The following is a 24,149-nucleotide window of genomic DNA, read 5'->3' as shown; positions in this document are numbered from 1 at the left end:
TCAGTAAACCGTGAAAAGTAACGTGGGAAGACATTTTCTGCACAAACACAGCATCTACTACAGAATATTATAGATGTGTGTGAGAAAATCCATGACAAAGAGAGCAATGAACCAGCAATAATTACTCGGTTGCTATAAGTTTGTTTGTTATCAAAGCACAGTCGTTTTATTAATTTTGGACAAACAGCGGGACTCAAAGCAGGCTTATAGTGTTTTTCCTGACTTAAAATGCGTCTTTGGGGTGACTGTAGGCACAAATGATGAAGGTATAGTTAAAATGTGACTTTAAGTCTAAAGTGCTGTGTGAGGCAAATCCAGGCAGGCTCTTCGTAATTTCGTATCCTAGCACTGATTTTATTGGATACATTCCCATGTTAACAAAATGAAAACACCAGTTCCCTGCGGCTTTATTAAGCTGCAGCATTAGAAGAAATCTGTTTTTCCACTAAATTCCATTTAGAAAACCACGAACAGGTCGCGCAACGCCCTCTTGTGACGTTGACGCTGTGGCGAACAGGACGGGATACTGGGAGAGCCGGAAGAGTCGCGCGGATAGATAAGAGGGAGCGCGAGCTGATCCACAAACGCTTCTCCGTCGAAGCTACAGCTGCGACAGGACCATATCCTACCGGAGGAGTTTTAACACTCAATTGTTCGGAGCTAGCTTTGTAGCAAACGGTGAGCATGAACTATTATTTCGGTGGAGCACGTTAACGTGTCCGCGCGAGCCGAAGCGCTTCATCATTCCAGAAGGCATGTTAGCTTTAGCCAGCCAGCTAGCTGGAAACTGGAACAGGAAATACCACAGCTAGACTGACACAATTTCCAGTTATTTAAGTAATTTATAGTTTTCTTACCGCTCTTGGACATCTAACTTTGATTCGTCGTGTGTCAGTAAGCATTGATTAGGTGTACATCTTATTCCATAGCCTGTGTCCCGGTTCAAACCGTAATTAAAGCCTGAATCACTGACAGTTGTGTCAGTGTTCCCGTTGAGACCATCAGCAGAAACACGCCACATAATTTCATTACCCGTTTTTATGGCAAAAACGGGTTCATGTTTGAGTCCTGACAAATGAAGTCTGGCCTACTTTACCGAGGCAAGGAAAACCATTATTAAGGTCAATGTCACAGAGAGCTTCAGGGAAATTTCCTATGTGGACTGGAATAGTCAACTGTGCCAACTGCTCCCTGTTATCTGCATTTTATTTGCACCACAGTCACACCTAAGTGGACTTTCGTGTCTCAGGCCTGGTCAAGGAGAGTAGCAGCTCGATGTGAGCAGCAGATGGGTGTGGTTGTGTTGTGGGACACAAATCACACATTTGGTGTAGGGACTTGCCAGGTTACAGTTTCCTGGTCCCGATGCCTTCCCTCTGTTCTCTGTACTGAGATGAATGGAGCCACGTCTCCCGCAGCCTCTGATTGAACACAGATGCTGATTGCCCACATGGTGCTGAGTCAGGAGTGGGGACTGCCACAGAAAGCGTTTGTTCCTAACAGATGCGCGATCACAGGCCGCATGTCATAAGCGAATTTACAGATTGTTAATCGTCCACTTTATATAAGCGTAGAGGACTTGGTGTAGTCGGGTGTCTTGCTTCGTTGTACCAGCAGTCATTAATTTGTATTCAGTCAATGCTGAAATAGAGAAATGCATTTAAGCTTAACATGGATCTTATGTGCAGCTACTTTTACGTAGTTATAAGTAATCAATGCAGCTTTTGTCAGACTAGTTGATGAGTCGATCGATTTGATCATTTATTAACTCAGAACTTACACAAAACCTCCAAAAAACAGCATTGATTGCATACTTGGGCTCTTCTTTAGTTTGATTTAAATACAAATAATTTTTTTGTCATCATTGGATAAAAACAACATAAATTCCACTGTTATGTCTTTTTGGGTAAACACAGAAAAATTGAATTGCAGAGCAAACATACTGTTCAAGTTCCAAAGAAAAGCAAGTTTATAAGAATTTTTTTTTTGTTTGTTTTACTGCTTTTCAGTTGTTGCTTGGTGGTTTGTTTCAGTTGCTCCGACAAGAAAATTTGGCACATCCACCCACTTAAATTAAATATCCTTATGGAATTATGGAAAGGGCATTTACCTGAATTTACAGCTAAGTGATAAAAGAATTTGATTGAATCAGATGAAAAGTAATTGTCAAGTAAAATGACAACATGTATGGTAAACATTTATTCACAAGTCCAACTTAAGCTCATGTGAGGATCCAGATTTCTGGATTCGCCACATCAAGCTCTTTTGACGTTAGCGTATTTTCAATGTAAAAGTAAAAAAGCTTAAATCCCAAACCTTTTACTGCAGAAAGGTGTTAGAAAATACTTACAAGTTATAAATTTACTTTCTGCAGAGCATGCAGAGATAAATGTGCATCAGTGATGCCCTGCAGACTGATATCTGCATATCTGATAATAAGGTGGTGTATGCTGGGACTGAGCTTTTGTGGAATAGGTTTTGCGCTCCTTAATAGAACTAATGTTCTCTGGAAGAAAAGTGGGGGAAACAATAATAAAATGGTAATACTGAAATAATACTCTAGTTGTGCCTCAGAATGTCAGTGGGCTCAGATGCGACTGAAATGTTGATCTGTATATTTTTAAGTTTCGTTGTTTCCTGAACTTTAGCCATCAGGTCGCTTCAAATTTGAGCCTGTCCTCAGACGCCTCTACCTCTTCAACTTGTGTAAAATATTTGTCTTTAATTTATTTCAGTGTGTGTGGCATACGGTTCACAAACATGTGGAAGGCAGCAGCTGGACAGTCAGTCAATGTGTCTGTAGACGATGGAGGCGACGACTGGGAGACTGACCCCGACTTTGAGGTACCTGTATTTTCTCCTGTTTCTAGTTCCTCTTGGTTCACTTAAATAAAATCTTATTTTGCTCACTAGTGTTCTTGGCTTTGACATTATTACTCTGTTTTTAAAAAACTAGAATGATGTGTCTGAGAAGGAGCAGCGCTGGGGAGCCAAGACGGTGGCTGGCTCAGGCCATCAGGAGCACATAGAGTAAGGATGCGACTGTTTTAGGTTTTTTTCCTCCTTTTGGGAATAAATGCACTGTGGGAAATCTACAAATTGTGTGTCCTAACCGTGTTGTCTTTGGTGTAGTATACACCGTCTGCGTGAGACTGTTTCTACGGAGCATACCAACCTGAAGCAGAAGGAGTTGGAGAACATGCCCAAAGCCTCGCATGGCTATGGAGGAAAATTTGGAGTGCAGCAAGATCGAATGGACAAGGTGAGGGAGGCAGTAAGACCTGTGCAGTCGATCAAAGACACACAAATTCTGTTTGTTGTCGTTTTGTTTTTCTTCTTATAGATTGGTAAGAATTACATGAACTATCCTTTACAGTTTGTATTGTAGGAACTTGTCTGTCTGTGAATCATTGAAGACATTTGAAATTGCTTTTCATTGTAAAGAGTAGGGATCAGTGTTCCCCAACTGCAAATTCTAATAGGTCTTGCTTAAAATTGTGCATAAATGGAAAACAAAGATGGCAAATTCTACTGCAGGGAATGACCCTACCTGTTGCATAACAGGTCTGTCTGCTTTCACATGACATCCAAAGATTATTATTGTTGTTAAGGGTTTAAGGGTTGATGCTCGCCACAGACCAATTCTAATATAAGCACGTCTGGCAAGGTGAGGGAGTGTGCTGTAGTCTGAGGCTGCAGAGCTTTTTCACTTTACAACTCCAACTTGACAAAATTGTAGAATTTGATGAAAAGATGAAAACCACGTGTAGTTACAGTCAATGAAAATATGGAAACAATTTCCTAGTAGTCTGACTGATTTGTTAAAATAAGTGTAACACATTGTTTGTGTGCACAGCTGTACTACAGTGTTAATGTTTTATTTTGTTTCTTTGTTTGGAGGGTTGAAACTAGTAGTTCCTGTAGTTGTGGTTTTTCATGTAGCTGAAACCAGCCAGCTTGCTACGTGCTTTTGCAGGTGTGTGTCTGCGTGCGTGTGTGCGCGCTAAGTCAGTAGTTAGTGTTCCACAGTCGATACACCTCCTGCTGGCTGTGCCTAGTTTTCCTTCTATTTTCATGTTTTTTGCCATCTTTCATTAGCGTTGTCAGTCTTCTGCTTTATGCAGCATTTTAAATATCTACATGCATTTACGTTTGCGTCTTTGTACCTTGACAGTCTGCTGTTGGACACGACTACCAGAGCAAACTGTCCAAGCACTGCTCCCAGGTTGACACCTCTAAGGGCTTTGGGGGGAAGTTTGGAGTGCAGGCTGACCGTGTTGACCAGGTATTTCCTGTTGCTGACCTCATTCCAACAGTAGCACAACACTTTCTTAGACACTTTTTATTAGTAATGTTCCTGCTGTGTAAAATGAAGCCCCGCCCCCCAACACCTTCTTTTTACAAAAATGAAATGATGCATTGTATTGTATGTGTCATGTTTTGTTTTTAAGTTTGCTAAAGAACGTATCTCCTCCACATCAAGAGTAATTGCTCTACTGCACAGCAGTGTTCATGCACATTTGGCTGGAAGTAAAACTACAGACCTACGGTTTCAGAAGGAAGCATGCTGTGTCACAAAACCTTCTCCATAAATGACAAAAACGAAGATTTGAGTTTAATCAGCCATGGCAGCCTTATTTGCATGTCATTTACACAACTTCGACAACATTGCACGCTACGAATGCAAACCTTTTAAATGCGTCTAATCAGTAGAATAACTGCTTTGCTTCTTCCTGTCTCCTTCCAGTCAGCTGTTGGGTTTGAGTATGCTGGAAAGACGGAGAAGCACGCGTCACAGAAAGGTGATGTCCTTATTTGTTATGTCTTTGCAAAACTGCTGGTTTTGACTTCTTTAGATATGCAAAAGTGTCCTGGACATGGAACTAAGGCTTTACTCAGTGGACACATTAGTAATAGATTAGATGGATAAAAAAGAAAAAATCAGGTTAAAGCTAGAATTTGAGACATAATAATGGCGTTTTTGTTAGACCCAGTGTGCTGGGATGGAGTCAAAACAAACTACAGTTACAGACTGCAGTGATCCTGCTACTCAGGAAGGCTTCGTGGCTCTCAGTGCTGAGGCTGCTTACCCAGGCTGTCAACCTTTGTTGCTCTCATTCCCTCAACAGTGCTTTGAACCACAGTCCTGAATATCTGCCCAATTCCAATGCTTCCTTATTGCTGTCCCTTGTTGCTACAGTAGGTGTACATAAGATGTACATGGCCCTCAATGAGTAATTAAAAAAGCATGATATGATTGCATGATAATCTTGTTAGTTTGTCTTTACTGTTGTGATTCTGTCTTAGCTGTTGAGTCATCCCATGAAATGTCAGTGTTTAGCCACCTGAGCTTGTCAGAATTGGTCTGATTTTTGCAAAATAACTTGAGTAGATTCAATGAATGCATTTCAGCATGCAGGAGCGATCTACGCGAAGGGTTCAGCACTAATGAGCAGAGCATATTCAAGCTCTGCTTAAATGTATTTATTTTTTAAAAAGCAACTAAATCAATTCTACACCAACTCTCTCTCTGAAGCCAAAATCTTGTTTTTGTTTCTAATATTTTATTTTTTTATATTCAAATTCAAAGGTGCCAAATTTCAGCCCACCTTCCCATGTACTTGAAGTCTGTAATATGACTGTTTCATTAAATAGACTCAAGTTATTGTTAAAGTCAATATCTCAGCTGATTCTGCAGAGATCAAGTGGAAACTTTTCCAAATTTAAAGTTTTATAAAGTTTTTATTTTTTGAATGGAATGACCCAGAGGCTAGCACCCGGAAGTGTCAATAGGGAGTTTGGAATTGGGCTGCTCCACGATCACTGCTCCCATACTGCTTCACCCTGATCTCTGAACCTTGCCCCTTCCCTCCTCCTTGCTCTGCTATGTAGACTACACCACAGGGTTTGGGGGGCGATACGGAGTGCAGGCTGATCGAGTCGACCAGAGTGCCGTGGGCTTCGATTACCAAGGCAAAACCGAGAAACACGAGTCCCAGAAAGGTTTGTCGAGGTTTCCTGCCGTATGGCATTCTCATTAATCTGCAGAAAGATGGCAAAAGTGAAGACAGACAGACAGACAGACACTAGAGCTGTAATTGCGCAGCAGCCTGCAGGTCCTGGCAGATCATGTTTGTTTTTGCATTTCTTCATTCCATCATTCCTCAGCCTGCTTATTTGAGATTGCACAACAATAACTTAACTGCTTTGAGCTGCATGTTTGTTTTGTTTTTTTGCCCTGGATCAAAATGCATTCTAATTAAAGACTATAAGTTATCTTACATGGTGTTTTGTACATACGATGTTTTCATTCCATGGCTCCAGTTTATTTTTTTTATTTTTTGGGGCTGGGAGGCTGTTTCAATTTGGACTGCTGTTTTTGTTTAACACCTTAACATCCATCAGGTAGTCAGCATCTGTAGGGGGTTTTTGTTTTTTGTCTACATTCTCAATAAGCACATTTCCACTTGACACAGAAGACAACATCATATGTTGAATAAACTAAACGTACTTGATGCATAAGCAAAATTAGTTTTTCTGTTTTGAACTTTGTTTTCTCCTCTCCCCTGGGCCTTTGGCAGATTATGCCAAGGGCTTTGGAGGCAAGTTTGGCGTTGAGATGGACAAGGTGGACAAGAGTGCCGTGGGCTTCGAGTATCAAGGCAAAACAGAGAGGCACGAATCCCAGAAAGGTAACAGCAGTCGGCACTCGCTGTGAACATTTTATTTTCTTAAAAAAAAAAAAGACGCTCTTATTTTGATCACGGTTGAAGCGCGTGCAAACAAACTGATGGCAGATTATTTTATTGACACAAGTGGTGTTGGTCAGATTACAAACAAACGTTTAACCCAACAGTCACACAGGCCTCAAACTTGTTTTGTAATTTTGGCTGAAAAAAAAAGTCATTAATTTGAATTTTGGGGTCAGAACGGTGGAGCATGTGACGCACAGATGGTGACATCTATGCAGAGCTGATTCTTCACACAGGGGAGTTACTGTCTCTGATTTTAATTATTTATTATATAATTTGTGACTGAAGTTTGAAGGGTGTAATAATAGGATGAGTTTTGTTATTATAAAAAAATCACATACTAGTTGTTGTTGTGTGCAGTGACCTTGTTTTCACTGCTTAGATTCCTTGTTACCGTGAAAGAACGAGCGACAGAGTAAACAGCTTTTGTTTGCTTTCAGCTCGTGCTGTTAAACTCGCGCTGCTGATGTGTTATTAGCAGCTTTGTGTCCAGAGGGTCTCAGTAGGTCACACCCTCATGTCTGTCCTGACTTGTCTGTAATTTTGCAGTTTCAGCACAGCAGCTGTGTGTAGCTGCTTGCTTGTCACGCCTCATTGGCCAACAGCAGATAAGACTCGTATCAAATGCATAAACGACCTCCACAATGCCCCGACTGTGTTTGTAACCTACGTTTGGGTATAAATCAGTCAGGCGTTTTAAAGCATCATTGTTGGAATAGGTGGGCAGCAGACAGAGTTTAATACCGCTCACTGTAATTCCTGTTTGGAACGAATGATGTGCAACATGCAGCTGCCTCCGCTGTTAGGATTGAATGAGTAAACGTTAAATAATGTTTAAATATAAAGTTTGTCAAACAAAAAAACTAGTGTCACACTGATAGAAGTGACTAAAGCACTTTCTCTGCTGTAGCTTGTAAATGGTGCAGTGTTGTTTTTTTTAAAAGTAGCATTACAAGATTGTCATTAAACATTTTATCTTAGACACCTGCGTCTGTGTGTCATGTTTCCCTGCAGACTACGTGAAGGGCTTTGGGGGCAAATTCGGTGTGCAGACTGACAGACAGGACAAATCGGCTCTGGGATGGGACCACCAGGAGAAACTGCAGCTCCACGAGTCCCAGAAAGGTACTGGTGCCGAGTTGGTTTCTGTGTTTGAGCGTGACACTCGCACGGATGCACTGCCGATATGAAATAATTAAGGGTTTATTAAAATGGCCACCTTTACAAGTTTGAGTTTGGCACAAATCAACCGTGAAACCAAACTTCCTCCTCGGCCGTGTACTCGATCTCAGATGTGGTTTTGTTGTGGCTCCAGTGCGGTGTTTAAAAAGTTGCCAACTTCCTCAACTAGCATGCAAAAATGGCTCAGAAAGCGGAAACGAAACCCACAGCTCAGATTTATATTTGCATGTCGGGTCTTAAGCTGATGCTGTGTTCAGGACATTACAAGCATGTAAATGAATCTAAACTAAAAGGCATTCACACAGTGAGTTCTATGCAGAGCCACTTCTAGATGGTCAGAGAAGTTGGCCTGTCAATCAGATGTTCATGCAGCAAATGAATGGGAGCAGTTCAAACATTACTCTTATGTCTGCTCTCATACTTTCATTTCTTTGATGGGAAGTGGGTCCTTATCCTAAACTGAAAGATTCCAATCAATCACATGCTGTGTTCTGTTTCTGTGGGGCCTATTCCTCCTTTACCTCCTCACCCTAACCTTCATTCGATTCTTTCTTCTCTTCCTTCCTTCCTTCCTTCTTGTGTCCTGGTTCTTATTCTCCTTTACTCCTCCTTTCTCTTATTAACTACTTCTTTCCTTCTCTTCCTCCTACTCTTTGTTCCTTTCCTCCTTCATTTTTATCCTTTCCTCTTCCACCTTCCTTTGTCCTTCTAAACATCTTCCTCCTTCCATCATCTCCTTCCACTTCTCGCTTATTCTCTTCCCATCTGTTACTTGGATGGATCATCATACACGGTTCCTATCTTAAACTATAGTTTTCATATCCTTAATAATCCCTGGCTACAAATTTGTCGAGGTGCTTTTACCATTTCTGCAGCTTTTGGTAGCAGACGTCATGTTACTCAGTTTTCAAAGTCATTTCAGTTCACAAATATTCCTTTCTCCTAAAACTGAGGAAATATTAATGTGCAGAGGAGACATTACTGAAGACGAAGGTAACGAGGGAGCAGACCAGCTGAAGAGGAAAAGCCTCTTCATAGTTGTAAAAACCATTCGCAGTGAATCCGAACATTGAGTGCTGAGTGAACGGGCAAGAACACGAAGGCCTTTTCTTTGTCGTTCTGTTAGCACGCAGCCTGGTGGGTGCATCATTGTCGCTATATGTGTGTCTTTTACATGTATTCGGTGTGTATTTTGTAATATGTGTGTGATGTTTGTCTGTCCGTATATGTGTATATATTGTGTTGCAGACTATAAGCGTGGGTTTGGAGGGAAGTATGGGGTAGAGGTGGAGAGGCAGGACCAGTGTGCCCTGGGCTATGAGCACAAGGAGAACCTGGCCAAGCACGAGTCCCAAAAAGGCACAGATACTTTCCTGAGCACGTCACCCAACCCCACCCTCCCTTTTACAAAGCTCCTCCTGATCCTTCCCTTCCTATGAAAAGTCCTCCCTCTTAGCTTCTTTGGCTGGCTCTGACAGAAGCCCCTCCCACTCCCACAGTGACACGCCCACCTGTGCAGCACTGACTGAGACTTTTAGTTTACTGTCATCAATCCTATTGTAAGGCCTTGGAGGGGCAGAGGAATCTATCAGACTGTTATAACAAACAAATGTAGGCAGTAGTGCAGGTGAGTGAGAAGATGCAGTGTTACGCGTTCAAGACAGCCGTGAACGGGCACCGGCACGCCAGCCCCAGAGGCCTGTTCTGCAAAGTGATTTACTTTCAATTTTATCTGATCTCCTTGATATAGTGATCCCAAAGTGGCGCCTAGGACTAACAATCACTTAAAGTGAGTCTGCCGGTCACCAGCTGGTTTATTAGACACATCTTGCCAGAATCAGTTGGGGCCTCTTGTAAATGGTTCTTATAAAGTGCTTTACCTTCAGAATTGCTTCGATTGTCAGATTTGCCAGCTGCCCTTTACGTGAATCTCCTGATAATAGTTGCTCCATTGGAGTCTTGTGACCTCACTCTAACAGCACCCTGAACTGTTGATACACGCCATGATGCATTCCTCTGGCCTCAAAGTATTTCTGCCCAGAACTGCTGCTCAGTGGACTTTTTTTTTTTTTTTTCATTTTGTTTTTGGACCACATCTCTAAACTCTCGAGATGGATGTACAGGGAAATCCCAGGAGATGAGCAGCAGAGCAGGGCGATAAGACCAAAAATATTTATCATGATATACATTTGAAAATTTGCGATAACGATGTAATTGACACTAGACAAAATACTTTACGCCATGTGCGTATGAAAACAAAGGCACTGTGCATGCGCGTTTTACCCATATTCTATCGCGATATCTCATTTTGTTATCGTTGTCCAACATTATACCGGTATTACTGTGAACGGTATGATATGGCCCAGCCCTAATGAGCAGTTTCTGAAATATTTGAGCACCAAAAAGCCATGCTGGTGCCAGACAGGCACATTTGAACCACGTTCAAAGTCATGCAAATAGTCTTCCCCATTGCGATGCTCTGTTAGGACTCTAGCTTGTCTACATGTCTTAAAGCATTTAGTGTGTGTGATTGGCTGATTCGATATGAACAGGTGTACCTAATAAAGTTGTTTTTGTTTTTTGTTTTTTAGCACCAACTAGTCTTGCATTAGAAAGCATACCAACAATTTAACAACAAAGCCTGTCAGTTGAGCAGAAAACACAACTGTAAATTCATATCCAATCCTCCAGTGTCTTCAGACCTTTGTGTGTGAATGCTCTTTGTAGTGAGGCATTAGAAAACAGTGAGTCTCAAACTACTTGACTCAAGTTGATAACCGCCTCTATGTGGCGGCTAAGCCTCATCGCTGATGTTGGGGTGGCTGTAGCCTGATAATATATGCATATACTGAGTATGTTGAACTTTGTAGTACAGGCCTCAGGTCTTAGTGGTGCTGCTGGTCGCCTGCCTGGATCCTCTCCATTAGACGGCCAAAGAGTTTTCACAATATGAATCCTTTCCATCAAGTCTGCACTGCTCAGGTGCCCCCGGCCTATTATTATTATTATTATTATTATTATTATTATTATTATTTATTTATTTTTACATAACAGGAAAGCACTTGAATGACAGTTTGTTTGAGCTTCTGCTACCAGCTGCAAACTGCCTTCACTTTGGATGAAGTGATATCAGTCACTACATGGACGATACGCTGTCATAGATGCTGGTTTATACAGAAAATGTAGTGCGCTTATTTTTGGCATTTATAAATTCAATTTATGCAGTAAGTATATCTATAACCCAGTGTGACACATTAATAATTCAGCATTATGAATACAGACAGTAGTTTCCCAGTAGGCTGTGTGCTAGAGCAGGGCGATATGACCAAAAATATTTATCACGATATACATTTGAAAATTTGCAATAACGATATAACTGACGATATAATTGACACTAGACAAAATACTTTACAACTCCACAACTTTATTAGTGCAAAAAACCCCATGAATGTATTTTCACTTAAACAAGCAGCTGTTTTTTATGTCCATTAAAGTTATATAAAAATGTAACAGTGCAAATTCCTCGCTGACAGTTTAACCAAAAGGCATTTCCAGTGGAAACTGGCCGACATATCCTCAGCATAACCATGTATAATATCCACAAAACTTAAAAAGAGGTTATACACACACAATACGGTAATATCATGTTGAAGCACAGTACGTATCGCTCCGCCTACGATAGCCGTAATGCTCCGACAATCCATCGAGCGGTGCGGCTTCGTAGCTCAGCAAAGTCGTACTAAAAAATTTGACAGATTTTCGAGCGCCGTGCACATAAAATCGTTTCGAGGTCAGTAAACACAACCAGAGTTCATACATAAGGCCCACGGGATTATAAGGGGCTCTGTCGACTTTCAGAAAATTCAAAGGATGATTTTAAGTGCGCCGTATTTTCCAAACAACACGGTAATAACGACGGCCCGCTAGCATTCTCTACCATAAATAGTGCTTTGTTGTGTATCTGACGGACGAAAGCTAAACCAGTTCCACACCACTGAAGCTGCAGCATTTTACAAACCAGTTCTGGTTCATCCATTTCATTCTACAATCTGCTTTCACCCTCCTCGTTCTCCGTCGCCGAAATGCTTTTTCCACCATGTGCGTATTAAAACAAAGGCACTGCGCATGCGTGTTTACCCATATTCTATTGCGATATCTCATTTTCTTATCGTTGCCCAATATTATACCGGTATTACCGTGAACGGTATGATATGGCCCAGCCCTACTGTGTGGTTTGCAGCCTGGATCTTTTATCCAGCTGCAGGAACGACCCTACGAGGATGTCTGTCAGGGGGACGAACAGCAGACTGCTTCTGTCAATCATATCAGCAAATTTCACGTAAAAGGCAGTGAAACCATAAACGCAGCAAACAAAATGTCCAAAGGGCCAATTAGGGGGCAGTTCCCGTGAATAACTTGAAAGCAGCTATCATATCGCCTCGGCCTTCCCTGTTCACCACCCCTGGCTGTTTGTGGCACTGCCGTGATGCTGTTTGTTTTGCTTATGCATATATTTTGTGCATGATTCTGTATGACCACACTGCATATTTCTGATTTATTCTTTAAAACGAAGGCTTCCTGCTATTGTTGCACGGACACAGCTCTTCTTCATTGCAGAGATTAAGCTGAGTTGGCCGCATGAACAAATGTTTCCTTGTGTCAGCATTCTCCTGTCAGCCCGTTTCGTTTTCCTCCTGCTTCTTTGATTCTTGCACATCTTCAGTCGGCCCAGTCAACCTACAGTGTGCTTCAGCTGAACTCGGACCAGAGAGTGCGTTTCAGCTCTCCTCTGGAGCACAGGCTCTGGTGATGCACATTGTGGTTGAGTCCTTAGACACAAAGTAACATTCACTTTTTCTCCTCTTTGTTGCCAGATTATTCTAAAGGCTTTGGAGGGAAGTTTGGTGTCCAGAATGATCGCATGGATAAGGTAAGGACTCCGTGTTTGTGTGTACTTTTCTGTAGAGGGCCTTGTCTTACATGTTACGTCTGACATTGAGCAGAGCGCGAGCACATTCGAGGATGTGGAGAAGCTGACTCCAGCTTACCAGAAAACCAAACCTGTGGAGGCCGGTGAGCATCGTTCATCATCAGCCGTCTGTTAGTCACAACTTGAGGAAACTAGGTAGTCGACGTCACTTTGTTTCCTCCCCGTTCCCAATCGTTCTCATCAGGTGCCAGCAGCACAGGAAGCATCAAGGCCCGCTTTGAGAACATCGCCAAGCAGAAAGAGGAGGAGGACAGAAAGAGGGCTGAGGAGGAGCGGCTGCGTCGTCAGGCCAAGGAGCAGCAAGAGCAGGAGGCAGCGCGCCGCCAAATCGAAGAGACTGCCAAAGCCCCGTCTCCTGTCCCTGCTGCAAGTCCCAGTCCGACCCCAAGCCCGACTCCAGCGGTTCAACCAGGTAGAAGCCACGGGGTGAGTCGTAGTGATTTTTGAATGCTTAGGTTTAGGCCTAAAGCTCACTGTGACGCTGCCCATGACGCAAAGAATGTTTTTTACAGGACTTGATTGCGATTGCAAAGTTTTTATACAAAGACTGTTTCCCAGGAAGAGAACTCAGCACATAAATGGCCTGGATTTGTATAGTGCTTTACTAGTCCCTAAGGACCCCAAAGCATCCAGTCATCCACACATTCACACACACAGACTGGTGATGGCAGCTACATTGTAGCCACAGCCACCCTGGGGCGCACTGACAGAGGACCCTGGCATCACTGGGCCCTCTGACCACCACCAGTAGGCAACGTGTGAAGTGTCTCGCCCAAGGACACAACGACCGAGACTGTCCAAGCTCGAACTGGCAACCTTCCGATTACAAGGCGAACTCCCAACTCTTGAGCCACGATCGCCCATCAACACACAGACACTTTTGCATCACTCTTTGTGGCACCGCTGTGTTTTAGACCAACAGTGGATTATTATTGTTATCATCATCATCATCGTGTTATTATCCAGGAAAAGCTTGGATGCATGTATGTAGTATACATGACACCAAACTTTAAAACATTGTCTTCAGGTCTTGTTTTTTTTAACATATAAAAACCTAATTTGATCAGGAGAAACTAACTTGTTGGGACTGGAGTTGTTTCAGACGCTACTGTGTCTGGTAAACCTTACTAATACTATTACAGTATAGTTTGGCAATAGTATAAGCTAGCTCTCCAAATCAGCGCGCTCTCTCTAACATGAGTGCTGCAGTCTTTAACATGCTGTGTTTACTGTGTTAGAACACGGAGGAGGAGGAGGCCTACGACACCGCTGAGAATGGAGGGCAGCTGTATGAGGCAGAGCCACAGAGCCACTACACACCGCACGATGATCTGTACCAGAACCCCAAGGAGTCTGCAGCAGAAGGTGAAGCTCTTTATTTTATTTATTTTAATTATTATTATTATTGTTGTGTTATTGGTGGCTTTTCCCCTCTGGCATTCACACAGGAATGCTTACACTGCATTACAGGACGGCATTAATGCAGTGTAGCTTTCTACTTTGGACACAGGAGCCAAGAAGGGACTAAAACCTGTTACACTCATGATTCTTTTACTTACATTTCATCTGACAAACTGCTGTTTGCTATGTAATTGTTTTTTTGTTTTATTTTATTGTCTAAAGGTAGAAAATGACACTTTGTTTTAAAACAGTATTAAACAGAAAGATTTGTGTGAATAAGGAATTAGTTGAAAAAACAACATTTATAGCACCGTCATGTCTTTGTTAATCTGTAGGTTAGAGTTCCTTGTAGTGTAGAACCACCTGATTGCTCTGTAAGCTTTTATTTAAACTACTGTTCAATTGCAGACACGCAGCAGTACGACTACGGGGAGGACCTTGGGGTGACAGCTGTGGCCCTATATGACTATCAAGCAGGTAGAGTTTATGTATATATGTGTATGTCCTTTATAGAAGAATCAAAGTGCACTTTAGATCCTGGATGAAATTATTTAGAGGATCAGTTTTTTTTTGTTTTTGACCATTATCATATCAACAGTAAGCTCTTGAGACATTTAGAGCTCCTTCTTCATGAATGTCTTCCCATTTCAGCGGGCGACGACGAAATTTCGTTTGACCCCGACGACATCATCACCAACATTGAGATGATCGACGAGGGCTGGTGGCGAGGCGTGTGCAGAGGTGCTTACGGCCTTTTCCCAGCCAACTATGTGGAGGTTCGGCAGTGATGACGATGATGACCCGTCTCCCCGTGCTTTTGCAAAAAAGGGGAGGGAGACGTTTTCAGATACTGTCCTTCTCACACCTGGGTCTTTTTTTTTTTTCCTCTCTTTTTTACTTTTTCCCTCCCTCTCTTCGCGTCATCTTAGTGTTCCGACACAATGCTAGATGTCTGAGCTCCTCACAGCTTTTCTTCTTCTTCTCTCCTATCTATTCAGTTATTTTTAAATCGGAGACAAAATGGAGAACCGGTTATCTGACTGAATACTCTGCTTAACGCGGCACAAAGCTTTGCACCTCTGTTTAGCAGGAGTTAAAGCTACAAGATGCAACCAATAGTTTATTTGGAGACTGAGCTGATTTCACTTTTTAACACCAGTCATGCAGTCCCAGCTTGCATTTTGCAGCTTTCAATATTTTTTTTTTTCATGTTCAGCTTCACAAGGTGTTGATCAGGCATTGTTGCTTCTCCGTATGTCAGTGAATAATTATTGGCTAATTATTCTCCCCCCGGTCCTGTGGCCTGCAGATGGTTCCCCCTCCAGCAACATCTTCCAGCCTTAAAAGCAGCTGGAGGAGTTGGTGTGAGGAAATGCAGTGATTGCATCATGAAGAGTACTCTCAGTCTCACCAAAGAGCAGAGAAATGGCTAAATCGAGCTTATAACATCTGAAACGATGTGCACAGAGCTCAGGGTGCTCACTGTGTAGTAGCTCAACCTTAATTTAAGCAGGAGAAGTTTGAAGTGAAACAAATCTCCCTTCCTCTTTGGATTATCATGTATATTAATGGTTATATTCTGTCCAGTCCAATGACCCAATGATCCCATTTGCTTCTTGGTGTTTGTAGTTTGCGGTGTTGCACAGGAGTCCAAACCCCCCTTCCAACTGTAACTGTGCACGCTGATGAAATCTGAGGATGGTTTAGAGCTTCGTGTAGTACGAATAAGTCTTTTTGTGTCTGTTGGAGAAAACTTACCTTTATTAAGTTGTTCTCAGAATCACAGGGCCAACAACACCAGAGATTCATTTGTGCTACTTGGGTGAATCACCAGATAAAGACACAGTGTTATTTGAATTCTATTCTGCAGTGCTGAATCATAGACTTCATGCTTTGAATCATGTACATAGAGCTCATACTTTATAATGCTTGAAAGAAGTCCTAGATATAAAAGCAGGGTTTTTGTTCCGTCACTGTGTTCTTCTGTGGAGGTGGACAGGACTTTTATAGGGTTTCTTTTCTTGTCGCTGGGAATGCTTGGAGGTTTTTGTGCGTCATGTTGATATACACGTGAAGCTTTGTGATGACTGCTCTGGAGCCTAACTGACATCCTTCGCTATGACCCAGCGGTGCGTGCGACCTCTCGTTGTCGGCAGTGACGATGACCTGTGGAAATGTATCCAGCTGATGTTGAGGGACAGGGCTTCAGTCTGTTCTCCAAACATGAATAATTCCCAACAGGCAGCAGGCTGGACAAACTGCTCGTCTGTGGAGTGCAGTAGTGTAGCTTCCACAGGTGTGTGCGTGCGTGTGAGAGTTTCTTCGTTTATTCATCTTCTGGGTTTTATAATTAAAAAAGTGACCTTTTTAAATGTATTATCTGTACCTCTGTTTGCTTGAGTCACATTATTACCTGCTTGTTCTTTTTATTTTTTAGTTTCAATAAATAAACTAAATAAGCTTGTTTATGGTTTTGTTTTTTTGCCCTCAGGCTTTTAGTTAGTGTTAATTTTTAAGTGAACGTCTCGCATTCATTTAAAAATTATCGGGGGTTTAACAAATTGCAGTGATGTCATGATATCTGTAGACTATTTTGGGCAAATGCATCCAGTACTGCTGTGACTGCAAACAAGGACAGGTTACATCATTTACAGTATCATACATATTATTTTGATCTTGTGACACTCTTGGAAAATGTTGGTTGTATTAAAACTTAGTTTCCAGATGGGACTCCATTTACAACTTGGAAAATAATTTTGTTAAGTGTGTGCAGAGTTCGTTCATCTCCAATTTGCTTACATTTTTATGTTTCAAAGTGTGGACATGTATATGATTGCTAATAGATTTTAGTTTCATTTATCACATTTATTTATTTTTTTGCACACTGAAAAGACCGTGCACCAGTGTTTCAGATTATCACAAAGACTTAAAAGCCTGAATTTCACTGTTCTTTTTTTATCAAAATGAATTGGGATCTGAGACACATGCATTAAAAAGGTATTGAACATTTCACAGTTGAATAGGTTAAGCTGTCCTGCAAATTACTGTATTTGAGAACACAATAAGAACTTCACATTGAATTTGTGTTCAAAGCATACAGAATACTTTGCACCTAGAAATTCTTAGTCACCGGCGGACTCCATATAATTAAATATATACTATCATTTTATGCCTTATTAGGATTATACATTATATTTTGCATTTATGTTTGCTATACTTGCACGTTTTAGTAAATCACTGCACCTATTTCTAAAGAAATGAAGGGTCAGTCAGACTCTTGCACCATGCTGAACAGGTGAATGTGTTATAAAGCAGCAGTCTTCTTGGAACAGCAGGAAACTTTTTTTTCCGACACGACGTGAAGGCGCTATAACTGCCCGGATGCGTTACCAAGATGGCGGCTTAGTGGACTTCAGTTTTTGCAAAATCAAATGTAATTGTTGTATGAGCATTAGTTAGTACAACGTGGATACAATAACAAGTTGGCATGCCACGTTTGTGTGCTTTCTGCGGCTGTAATAATCGAGTGGGCTGTGGGCTTTCGTTTTTCGCATTCCCAAAGGACAGTACAAGGTAACTTAGTCACAAAATCACAATGTTTTTAATGACGTGTTTTCGTCAACAGACCAGTCATTAAAGACTTACATCAGCGGAGATACGCAAGGTTTCTTACTCTGTGGTATTTAATCACATCAGCTCAGTCCCGTTAGGTGATTCATCCTTATAGCAACCTCGCCACTCGGCAGCCATCTTGGTAACGTCTGCAGGTACTTACGTAGCATTTTGATTTAGCTTTCGTTTATAATGTTCACGGAGGGCGAAAAACTCCACGCACAGTCACCAGTCAAGGGTTATAAAAGGTCAGTTTACCTGGTTACTGACCTTTAAAAAAAGAGACATCCAAATTCGTTTTTCTTTAGCAAAGGTGCCTCGAGGCGTTACCAAGGTAACTGTCACATAGCAATACTTTGGTTTAAATCACTTCTGATTTTACGTAATGACGTCAGGCAGAAATGTGGCATAAGTAATGCGCGAACAGCTGTTTCTTAAACACGTGTAAAGCGAAACATGCAGAAGAAGTCTGTGAAGCTGATCTGATTTGTTTTTGAAGCAATGTGAATAATTAATACAGGAGGCGGAAATGGCTTCTTAATTTGATGAGGGCAGACTTATCCCCCGACATGACGAGAGAAGAGTCCGACAGAGCTGGGTATGTGGTCTGCGAACAACATTTCAGGCCAAAGGACATAAACTCAAAGGTAAACCCTGTTTCTCACAGATGTAGGTCAGGAAGGCAGAAAGCAGCCCATTGTTTCTTTTTGCTTCCAAGTATTTCTTGTAATAAAGTTAACAATCGATCTCCAAGATTTCAGACTCAGTTCCAACACTTCATTTCAATTTTATTCCATTTATATAAAGCTAAATCAGAACAACAGTGCTTTATATTCTATGAGAAAAGACCCTACAACCCCTATGAGTGAGCACTTGGCAACAGTGGGAAAGAAAACGTCCTTTTTAACAGGAAGAACCGGCTGGAGGAGGGGCAGCCGGCCCAAGTCTCTGTGTGAAGCATGCTGTCTTAGTTTCATTTACAGATGTGAGTTTTTTTTCACAAGGCCACTATTCACCTGCACGTATTAGGCAGTAGCACATTTGCTGCTAGCTTGTAACCTGCTGTCCTGACGGTTTATATCACACAGGTGCCTTCATTTAGCTGAAAGCACCCTTTTCTTTTGTAATGGGTGCAGCATACAGACCAATTTGTACATACAGATGTTATAGAAGTTTATTACTTGTTGGTGCAGACTCTCTTAAAGTTGCACTTTGTTTTTTAAGGGTAGAAGAAAACGTCTGGCTCCTGAAGCCGTCCCCATCCTTCTGCACACTATAAAGGAGGAACAGAGAGGTACAGACATTCAGTGAGAATAATGGTTTACATTCTTTTGTCTCTGACAGTTTTTAAAAACATATTGTGCGTAACTTTTCTGGTGCTGTAGTAACATTTGAAATTGTGTTCTTCTAGATTTGGAGATGCCTTCTACTGATGTTCATGCTCCAGTGCCTCTGCAAGACACACCCCCATATGAACAGGTCGTGGCAATGTTTAACAAGCTGCTGGCAGAGAAGGATGAGGTCAAACAGAATCAAAGAATCCTGCTTTTCTATTGAAATATGTTGTTTTCATAGAAACTATAAATATCTTTTAATACACTTTTAGAAAATCAAGGATCTGAAAAGCATTCTGCAGAGAGAGAGGGCCAGAATGCGGCTGATGAAGTTCCGCATGAACAGCAAAATCAGAGAACTGAAAAGAAAGTATGTAGCAGTTCGGTTATATGTGTCATTGCAGTAAAAACAGTACATTTAGTAAATATGAATGTGCTTCATTTCAGACTCGAACAGCAGCAGAACAGTAGCAGTGACCAAGGCGATCAGCTGACTGCTGCCTCCGACTGCCTTCCACAGGCAGCAAAGGAGTTTTTTGACAAGCAAATAGCCATGGCCAAGGTGAGGAAACACGGCCAGAGATATGACAAGAAACAAAAGGACATGGCAATCCAGCTGTACAAACAGAGCCCAAGCTGTTACTCTGAACTCCAAAAAATGTTTCAGTTACCGTCTTCAACCACTCTGAGGAGGCACCAGGTGGTCAGTCAGGAAGCGAGTCCAGTAAGTTTGAATGTACTAACGAAAAAATCTGGATACTTTAAAGAAGTTCTCTTTTTTCATGATTTAGTTCCAGGAGGTCAACTTTCACATATTCTAGATTCCTTAGATATTTTCAGCCTTTTTTAATTTTAAGATTTTGGTTTGTAGCTTATGAAAATCAGAACTCCAGCACCTCAACATTAACCAACAGATTCTCAGAGGGATTCATGTCAGTCAAGTTGGCTGGCCAATCAAGCACAACAATAACATGGTGAGCAAACCATCAGGTCATAGTTGTAGCACATAAACAGAGGCTAAGTCCTGCTGCAAAAGGAATCTCCATAAAGTGTAATAGCTGATGAAAGCATGAAGTCCTCTGAAATCTTCTGCATTGACTTTGGACCTGATAAAACAAAGTGGACTAACCACTACCCACACCAGCAGATGGCATAGCATCACAAACCATCACAGACCGCAGAGACCTTGGATCCTGTACCTCTCCGGTCTTCCTCCAGACTTCTGAATCCGAATTACTGAGCATGGGTTCAGTTTTTTTCTCCTTAGTAGATCTCTAAGGAAGATCTCTCAAATGTCATTGACAATCCTCTGACGGTCATCCCTGTGCTTGAGCACCTTTTCCTGCTGTATGTTCCTCTTCCAGTCTGTTTTCCATTAATATGCTTTGATCCAGCACTCTTACCTACTAATGATCATCAACCAGACAACTGTCAAGTAAGCGGGTCACATTTACTGAAATACAGTATTTCTATTGTAGTAATTCTACAGTTTAAATAGTAAATTACTCAAACTTGACATCAGATATTCTAATAATTTGAGATACCAGATTACTGGGTTTTCTTTTGATGGGGACTTGACCCGGTATACTTCTAGTGCCGGTCCCAAGCATAGATAAATCCAACATACTGAGCATTTTGGAGAGAACGAAGTTTGATATTATTATGTGTGCAAGAGATGAGGTGGAAGGGAAGCAAGGCCTGGAGCACTAGAGGTAGATTCAAACTGTTCTATCATAGTGTAGATAGGAAGAGTATGGCAGTAGTGTTCTGAAGGTGAGGACAGGATGCCCCACACGTCTGATGTTAACAGGGACAGAGGGATTCTGGAGTAAGTTGGATGAAGTGGTAGAGAATGGTGATTGGAGCACACATCAGTGGACATGTAGCTGAAGGGAACAAGATAAGATAAGATGAGCCTTTATTAGTCCCACTCGTGGGAAATTTGTTGTGTCACAGCAGAAAGTGGACAGTGCAAAGTTACAGCAGCAAAAATTAAGAAAAACACCGGATTAGGATAAGATAATAAGAATAAAACACTATATACAATAGAATAAAATACTACGTTGTCAGAAGAAAAAAAATTACTTGGTGTTATTGCACCTGTGTAGATGTGTGTGTTTGGTCAGCTGCGAAATCTTTGTTGTGGAGTCTGACAGCAGTAGGAAGGAAAGACCTGCGGAGTCTCTCCGTCCCACATCGTGGGTGCTGCAGCTGCCACTGAAGGAGCTGCTCAGTGATGTCACAGTCTCCTGCATGGGCTGGGAGATGCTGACCAACAGCGATGACAGCTTAGCCGCCATTCTCCTGTCACTCACCACCTCCACAGGGTCCAGAGAGCGTCCTAGAACAGAGCTGGCCCTCCAGCCTCTTCGTTCTCTTCCTGTCCCCAGCAGACCACACCGTAAAAGATGGCTGAGGCCACCACAGAGTCATAGAAGGTCTTCAGGAGTCAGTCCTTCACTCCAAAAGAGCAAAACAGCCTGCTCTGCCCTTTTCTGTAGAGAGCATCTGAATTATGAGTCCAGTCCAGTTTATTGTCCAGATGAACACCAAGGTACCTGTAGCTGTCCACAGAACAGAGGAGAAGAGGAGTACCGTATTTTTCGGACCATAAGGCGCATTAAGTGAAACAAAGCAGTCAGATAAGTCAAACTTTACTCAGCTCATTCTTCTTGCTTCCTCCACTTCTGTACCATTGATTCATTAATGCTGAATTCTCTGGCAGCTGCTCTATTCCCATGTTGTTGCAGTATATTAATGACTAACCTCGTATTGTGAATGGATCATCTCAGTTGTTCTCCTGACTGAAGTTTGGTCCATTTACAGCATAGGTGTCAAACTCTGGCCTGCAGCCTAATTACATTTGGCCCGCAAAGCCACACCAAATTACTATTAGAGCTGGCCTACTGGTATTATACAGCTAATATATATATTGTTTAGTATTAAGCTTTGCTTGTTACATATTCAGTTTTCCAGCAAAACTTATTTGAGTCCATAAGAAAAGATTCATTCTTATATCTGGAGGAACATTTTTTTTTCAATAAATATTAATGTTAGGCCGCCATTGTTGGAAACTGGAGTTTGGCTGGGCCGCGCTATGAATTCTGGGATATGGTAGGCCACGAAGGACACACCCGGCCCATCCTTCAAATTCAGCGAAAAGGAGGACGCATTTGTCGGCTGCATTCGGAAGAGTCTACGAATTTGGACAGCCTTCGTCGCGTTGCTGTGACGTAATCGGTCTACAAATGTGGCCTCAGGAGGATGCAGCCCATGAAACGACGTAATCCAATAACAACTGATGTCTTTACCCGTCGGCTTCCCATGGCTGTCATGCGACCGGCTATTGCAGTTAATAATACAACAGCTTCTTGCCATTTTTTGTATTTCTTTTTATCGCTGTGTAATGTAATTTCAATTGAAAGCCTGCGTGCGCTAGTACCTCTTGCCATGAGTTCTCAGAATCCTTTGCAGTTTTACCCCTGAATGACGTCACATTATCAATCTCTATACCAGCTAGCCCAACTTCAGTAACCCTGCAAACGCCACTGCTGTTTAGTTTTCTGTCTTCATTTATGTTGGAAGTGATAGCAGAGCTGTACGTTTGAATGTTGTCAGAAATCTCTCAGTCAGAACATGCTATATCGTGCTTAGCTAGTGAGCTAACTTCCTGCTAACTTTTACATTTAATAAATTCTGTTTTCATGGATGCCTGGATGTTAAACTTAATTGTTACACCTGGTAAAGCAGCAACATCGATCATTTTATTACAGATGAAAGAATTTAGACAGTTTGTAACTCTCAGTGTTTGTTTGACTTTGAGACGTGAAGAAGACAGAGTTTAGGACCCAGATTACTCCGCGAGGCTCCTGACTACGGTAGCCGTAATGCTCCGACAATCCATCAAGCGGTTCGGCTTCGTAGCTTACCAAAGTCGTACTAAAACATTTTTGACAACTTTTTAAGCGCCGTGTACCGCATCAAAAAAGGTTCGAGGTCAGTAAGCACAACCAGAATTCATACATAAGGCGCACTGTCGATTTTTGAGAAAATTAAAGGATTTTAAGTGCGCCTTATAGTGCGGAAAATACGGTAGTTAGGTAGTTAAGGTAACGACCCTACAGATGGTAGTGGATTTTGTAAAAAGAATGGAAATTGCTGTGTTAAACACTTCAAGAAGAGGGAGGAACACAGAGTGACAGAGTGGAAGAAGGTGAAGTCTGAAGGAGACACGAAAACACAACGTGGTGTCAGGGGAGAATAATTACGAACGTTGGTGGGACAGGCTCAGACTGAGCAATTTAGATTTCAGGTAGCATAATAAAATGGGAATAGCACATTGTGCCAAATGACATTATCAATGACCATATGGTCATGGCTGAATGTAAAAATGTTCACTTTGTTAGACTGTACCTGGTCAAAGATGCCACACATATGTTCCAATTGAATGCGTGTCTGAGAGAGACTTTTAAATGTCTTCAGTAAAAGAATGAACCTCACTTCAGGCCATTGTGTGAATGATCACGCTGTTATTACTTGTTTGTGAATGAAACTGTATTTCTTTCTTAAACTAGAGTGAAGAGGAGGATCGGGAGCCTTTGGGATGGCCTGCCAGTCAGAAGGTGATGACAGTAACAGTGAAGAGTGTGTTTTTAGCAAATCAAGGCAATTGAGCTGTGCATGTTTTAATTATTTATGTTTGCGCTCTCTGAGCTGAAGAACTGAAAAAAAGTCGAGGCTCAAACGTTCTTGTGTCTGTATAAGAAAAAAAATGTGAGGGCAAAACAAAGATATGAAACCTTTTTTAAAAAAAATTAAGGATCAGCTTTAAGATTTCAGTGAGTTTTGGCTCTGAGACTGTCAACGAGAATAAATGCC

The 24,149-nt window shown here is 41.8% G+C and overlaps 1 protein-coding gene across 2 annotated transcripts; it reads left to right on the top strand.

The window, feature by feature from the left end:
• The first annotated feature begins 509 nt into the window (after positions 1–509).
• cttn (cortactin) lies at positions 510–16,789 on the top strand. Of its 2 annotated transcripts, XM_082526108.1 has the most exons (16): positions 510–678; positions 2,736–2,844; positions 2,957–3,030; positions 3,133–3,262; positions 4,175–4,285; positions 4,748–4,802; positions 5,893–6,003; positions 6,582–6,692; positions 7,767–7,877; positions 9,183–9,293; positions 12,809–12,864; positions 12,938–13,007; positions 13,109–13,350; positions 14,163–14,289; positions 14,734–14,802; positions 14,977–16,789. In XM_082526108.1, exons 2-16 carry the CDS (start codon positions 2,761–2,763, stop codon positions 15,111–15,113), a joined length of 1,599 nt encoding a protein of 532 aa, XP_082382234.1. In that variant the 5' UTR covers positions 510–678; positions 2,736–2,760; the 3' UTR covers positions 15,114–16,789. The 2 variants fall into 2 exon arrangements, with proteins under 2 accessions (XP_082382234.1, XP_082382235.1); XM_082526109.1 differs by lacking the exon at positions 9,183–9,293 and having other exon boundaries at positions 511–678.
• Positions 16,790–24,149: the final 7,360 nt, after the last annotated feature.

Source organism: Aulonocara stuartgranti (assembly GCF_965226115.1).
Source record: "Aulonocara stuartgranti genome assembly, chromosome: 1".
In the NCBI taxonomy this organism is placed as follows: Eukaryota; Metazoa; Chordata; class Actinopteri; order Cichliformes; family Cichlidae; genus Aulonocara; species Aulonocara stuartgranti.
The sequence above is the reverse complement of the archived record's forward strand: the minus strand, read 5'-3'. Positions and strand labels throughout refer to the sequence as shown.

Bases quoted from the DNA above. Each gene is read 5' to 3' on its own strand.
- cttn (XM_082526108.1), top strand. From the start codon at position 2,761: ATGTGGAAGGCAGCAGCTGGACAGTCAGTCAATGTGTCTGTAGACGAT. The intron at 6,693-7,766 runs GTAACAGCAGTC...GTTTCCCTGCAG, and splicing joins GAGGCACGAATCCCAGAAAG to ACTACGTGAAGGGCTTTGGG. The intron at 7,878-9,182 runs GTACTGGTGCCG...ATTGTGTTGCAG, and splicing joins GCTCCACGAGTCCCAGAAAG to ACTATAAGCGTGGGTTTGGA.